Source organism: Rhipicephalus microplus, chromosome 1, assembly GCF_043290135.1.
Source record: "Rhipicephalus microplus isolate Deutch F79 chromosome 1, USDA_Rmic, whole genome shotgun sequence".
In the NCBI taxonomy this organism is placed as follows: domain Eukaryota; kingdom Metazoa; phylum Arthropoda; class Arachnida; order Ixodida; family Ixodidae; genus Rhipicephalus; species Rhipicephalus microplus.
In genome coordinates, this window is record NC_134700.1 from 133,131,386 (window position 1) to 133,137,385 (window position 6,000).

Below are 6,000 nucleotides of genomic sequence, written 5' to 3' on the forward strand. Positions count from 1 at the left end.
CATTTTTTCATAAATTATAACATAACCCAAAGTGTCAGGTACCACGGCAATAACGAGAATATCGTCCCCTCTCCAGCTACCGAGGCCAGCTATCTTATCAGCTCTATAAAGCGACTGCACTTTCCTCTGTACGTACATACTATTGGTTCAATAATTCATGTAGAAATGATATTTCAAATGAAGACACTAACAATACAATATAACACTTACGACATTCCCGACGGTCAGTAAGCTCTAGAGTGTGTGCTCCTTGTGCCGCTGTCTTCGCGCGCCGAGTTTTAAAGTTATATTAAACCATCTAACCCAGCGACAATTATTACCTTAAATCCAACCCTCGGCTACATCTTCCGAAAAAAATTTTATACTAACACCTCTGCTCAACTGTACTGACCCCATTAATAGTCTATAACTGAGCACCTATTTATAAAATAATGAAGTGACTTTATTGCGACATCTCGCTAGTTGCTGGTCCGGGCTAGACCACTTAAAATGGGGATGGAAGACTTTGTCTCTCAGTGTAACACAAAGAGATAACTTTAAATGAAATGTTGCATGCTTTCAAGAATTTTTTGGCGTGCTTCAAAGTTACATTTGTGTTTATTTTCTTCTTATGTATGTAGTGATTGTAACAGTATTGTTTACCTTCTATTTACAAATTATCGGTAATTCTTGTGATATTCAATACGTCATTAGTATATGTGTGTATATATGTCCCTCTGCTGTATGCCTTGCACAGGGGGCCCAAATATTTGGCAAGTAGACACCACTACTTTTTGTTCTGGCCTCCCTTTGTTTCCTATGTAAAATAAACTGAATTAAACTAGATATTAGGAGCCATATTTTTATTTTCCTTTACATATGTAGTATTTACGTTAACAAAAACTGGGCACCAGTGGGTCGACCGAAATCGAGCTGGTGCGATTTTCTTATGAAGGTAAAGAATGGGCGTTCTGCATTTCCGCTGATGGAGTTTGTAGTCATCCTTGCGCCCTAACCAACTAAAATTTGTGAAAAATCTCCCATGTACAAAGCAAGATTCGTTACTCAAAATCGTTCGCACTTTCTCGCGCAGGGAAGGCACGAGTATCAGCTGGACAAAGCTCTTTCTTGGGGAACCATCTTCGCCAAGGTTGAGGAACTAAAAGTGGCTTTGCACCTAGATGACGTTTGTCTGACACCGGCTACACTGGAGGACGTATTCACTGAACTGACCGTCTTAGGTCAGTTCAGTGAGTGAGTTCAGGTTTTACGCAATATGTAGCTACATCTCGTATTCCGCGAAGCAATACTTATGCTCTCTTAGAATTCTGTACGTGAATTTCGTAGATGCGACTTTTTAGGATTGATCAAAAATAATTATTTGGTTTGATAGTGCAGTACAGCGCCTTCGGCTTGCCTGTCCCAATGTTTTTGTGCAAGAACCAATAAATTGTGAAATATAAAGAAGCGAGAGAAAACGTGTATGCGTTAGATTCTATCCACGTTTTTTCTAGTAGGCTGAGGAGTTCTCATGCCTGTGGGTGCACATCTCGAAAAGAGGCCCCACAAGGATTATACTGCCGCATTTCTGATCAGCCTAGTCGACATATGCATTTCTGTGCCAATAGAGCGCTCGAGAAACCGAGATGGCCATGCGTGCGGTATTCTGACGCTTATCACCAGTCATCGTGAAGAAAAAAACGTTTAACACAATGTACACTTCCTCAGTGTTGCCAAGTTTGGAACCAAGTGCGCCAAACTCGGTGGCCTAGTATACTTGTCTACAACCCCCCGCTTAAATAACAGGAACATACCTCAGCCATATGATTGCGTTTTGTTGCCCGTAGAGACCAAATGTAGGACATTTTGTAGGTGGCTTCGTGCTAATATGTTGTGACGATAAAGGTACAGCTTTCGCTGTCACGACATATGAAGCCGAAATGGGAGACTGTACACATCGCAAGTGTTTGAAGGGTTGGTTTAGGGAATTCGCACTTGGTGTAAAATATATAACTGGGAGCTGAATACTTTCTGAGTGCTGAAAATAACGGAAGGAGACTTCTGGCTGCACGTCAGAAAGGAAAAAGTTTATAGCGGTCGGAATTGGTGGCCTATCGGGGCTTCGATGCCAATTTTGCAGACTCAAGTAGCTCCGTGCAAATGGAGCTTCTCAAGGTGACGATCCTTAAATAGGCGCGTGACATTGAGGCGTTTCCACTAGGTTCGAAAACCTGGGGCCTACGGGAGTTTGTTATCGCACCCCTGGCAAGATCTCAGAACCCCTCTTTCTACACTATATGAAAGCGAACGTGACAATATATGCACCATATGAAAGCAAACGTGACAATGTTGAGTTGTTTTGAGTTAGACAGGAATTAACAATGGCCATTTACAGCTGACATGACAACCTGCGTTTGTGAATTGCAACCTTGCGACATGCGTGCCGAAAATTTTTGTTCCATTTTTGCACGTAACTGTGAACACGCCGAATTTTTTCTCTTTGCTTCCAAAGACCCCATCGTACCTTTTTTTTCCTGGCATCGGCTTCAGCGCATGGCGTGTCTGTTTAATGCATCTCGGCTCACAGCCTAAAATGATGGCCGACACCTGCACTGGAGAGCTGAATGCCAGTAAATCTGGACAACTGGAAAAAAAAACAGAAAAAAATTTCCAGGGGTCTGAATTTCATTTTCAATAAGTGTGCATTGTACTTGCCGTTTTGTTTTAGATTGAGGAGAGCGTAAACAGATGCTGAGCTTCCCACGTTCACGCTGCAGGCTTTTTTCTCTGAGCGCACTGGTAGAGAGACCCTGTCTGAATAGCATTACGGTGTGGTGACGGCGGTTAAATGGACACTAACGGCAACTATTAAGTAGACGGTAAGTGTAGAAATAGTAGTCCAGAAACCTCTTAGTGTTAGTTTTGTGCCAAGGAAGTGCGTGTTTGAAAATAAAATCACGTTTAGTGGACCAGATCTGGTTATCGCACTTAAAACTACCCGTATGTTGCTGTTGCTGCACACAACGTTGGCTGGCTTCACTACGCGGTCGCTGACACTAGTAGCAGCAAAACAAAATCAGCCAAAGGCACAACATCAACAAAAGCCATTAGACATTTTCCCGTCATTGGCTCAGAGATGGCAGACGTGTTTCGGTTCAACCGGGCCCCGCTAGATCGCGCGACCTGGCCAGTTTAACCAGGCGAAAGTTGAACTTGTGAACCACTTGTGCCATTCCCTATAACTTAATGCCCGTCGGTTCTTTTTTCCATGTGTCCAACAGAAACGAACAAGAAGCGTTTTGTTACGTCTCTTGATACACGGTAGGTTATTTTTCTCAGTGCATCTAGTTTGATTACTAGTGAATAATTAGAGGTGGTACGTCTGACGTAATTTGGACCATTTTGCAAACTTTATATCGTAGCGCATAAATTTTCGTGTATTTACCTTATTATTTTGTAAAAATGGCACTTCTCATAATAATATTTTCGTTTTAGACGTTGTAATACATTGAGATTTTAATGTGACATAAACTTTCATTTGACTTTAGTGTCCTTTTAAGGTCAAAGTTCGGAAAGAGAATGGACAGTTTGCAATGATTTGCAAGGTGGCTCTCCTTTAAGGTTTGTTTTCTAACAAAAACTCTAGTTTACAGACTCATTTTTTTTGCTCATTGTGTTGTAATCGCGTGCTCGCGTGCCTTCGCTGCACAGTGAGTGAGAAAAGCAGTCAGTGAACGAGAATTTTTGGTTGGAAAACAAGCCTTACAGGTACGCTGACTTGAAGATTATTGCAAACAGTCTATTGTTTTCGCGTGCTGCATTTTGGCTTCATGAATTGAGGCCCTCATACTTTATTTATGGGAGATTGAATACTTCGAATAGCAAAAATTCTTAGAGAATCAAATTGAGTAGTCAATATTCGAAAGGTAGAGTACCAGTATACTCTGTACTCGACCCTTCACGATATATAAGCATCATTCCACGCAAACTCTTCCAACCTTGGTGACCGCCGATCTGTTATTTGTTTCATAAAAAACAGAAGACCTTATATTTAAAGAGAGAAGTTTCGAATCTTTCGAAAAAAACAATTTCTGTCTCGAAAGCTGCATGGGAAAATTTTCCAAATCATTCAATCTATATAACGTAAAATGTATAGGCGAAAGAAAATCTGACCGTCTAAATTTACATCACAAGTAAGCTTTTTCCAACAAAAGCAGGGCTACCTGTACACTTGGAATAGGTTTTGAAAATTTTTACACTTTCGCATTTATAGAAAGTATAAACCACCTCCAAAACAGAATTGTCAAATATTTAGGAGCGCTTGCGATAGTAATGTGCGATCCTGTGTGCATAGGCGTGACGTGGAGCCTCGTGAAAATGGATTGCCTTAGAATCGATGGAATAATTCGGTAATATAAACTGTGGTCATTTGTTATTTACTTCTTGCACACCTTTGTATGACCATATTTAGCATCATACATTTGTCTATTTGTCATCATCATCGTAATGGTGCGTTGTTATTAGAGGCCGGATTTTGAAGCACCAAAGGCGCGTTTTAGGTGCCCAAAATAGGCAGGGAAAACGCCGTTTTAACTGTCCAAGCTCATAATTATAGGCACAATATTTTTACGAAAGTTCAAATAATTGTAGGCCGAGAAGCGGGCAGCCTGTATTTACGAGAGGAAAAAAAATTGTTTTTACGGCATAAAGGCGGCAACGGTTTCGCATAGCCACGCTATTGTACTTTTTCCCGAACGGTTCGCAAAACATGGTCTCTATATTTATTGTCTAGCATAGGGGTGCAAGTATACGCCGTCCGTTGAACACACTCCTGGGCCACACTTTTTTGCAGCATCATTTAAAAGTGCAGAACAGAAAATAGCCAGGCCACTACAGGACCAGAATGGAGGGATATCTCATGGTGGTGGGTACTGCCCACGTAAGTTCAATATCTCCCCTCATGGTGAATATCGGAAAGGGCACCTCACAACGCTTCAGCGTTTTGAGCAAACAAGCGTATCACATTTACTGAGCGCTCCCCATCACGTCCGCCAAAATTTGCAATGCCACACGTCACCGAAGTTTAAAACGTGAATTTCTAAACAGAACGTATCTGTCGCACTACACTTGGGCACGCACCCCATGCGTAGAGGTGGTGACGTACAACAATTACTAGCCCTGTGTAGTTGCTCGTGCTATTACGTCGCTTCTCTTCGTAGATATTCGTGCTTAAACGTCCCTCCCAGTTGAACTTGATACTGCGAGAATTACTCGAGAGCGACATGTAAATTTGTGTGATCTGTCGCTTGAATCAAGAAAATAAATCTTGGAGAAATACCGAAAAACACAAATAAGAATCCTAAGAATCCTTGTGTGGTTCAAGCATTTGGTTCCAATTACCGAGATATGAGATACTACATTTCCTCCATTTCGCATGAGTGCATGCACTGTAAACACAAATTAGTTGAAATAAGCCTTTTAAGATCGTCATATTACCCTTATTCACACTCAGACATCCTTATGGTGTAACAAAATAAATTAGCAGATCGCAGGTACAGTGGGAGTCCACGATATGCGAAGCACGAAACAGAAATGTTGATTTGTCACTTTAATATCAGCACAGCGTTACGAGGTAGAGGTAAATGATGCCGTACATGACTTCCGTGTCATGATTATCATGTTTCGATGTGTCGTTTACCTTCGCCATCTATTCACGACACGTGATACCAAGTTAAGTATATGTTAAGCTAGCGAATCGGCCACTAGCACGCTGTGAGCGTGGTATGTTGTCATGTTATTACATGACACGCGTGTCAGGATCATCATGTTTGCACCAGTCATATATTTTGTCATCCATTGACGTCACGTAAGACCATATTTGGTATATGTAGAGCTAGCAAAACGGCCACGAGAGCATCATGAAGGGCCCAATACACTCCAATATAGTGTTGACGCATGCGCACGCTGTGCACAGCAAAGCTACGTTAGCAAAACGCGAGCACTCTATAGTCTGACGCCAGG

At 41.7% G+C, this 6,000-nt stretch overlaps 1 protein-coding gene across 1 annotated transcript in view; it reads left to right on the top strand.

Annotated features, from left to right (window-relative positions):
* Window positions 1-1,925, top strand: part of LOC142798574 (phospholipid-transporting ATPase ABCA3-like) — a 71,837-nt gene extending 69,912 nt beyond the window's left edge. The window contains exon 7 of the mRNA XM_075887385.1: window positions 1,073-1,925. Within this exon, the coding sequence (XP_075743500.1) occupies window positions 1,073-1,237 (165 nt within the window). The 3' untranslated portion in view covers window positions 1,238-1,925. The remainder of the gene's footprint in view (window positions 1-1,072) is intronic.
* Window positions 1,926-6,000: the final 4,075 nt, after the last annotated feature.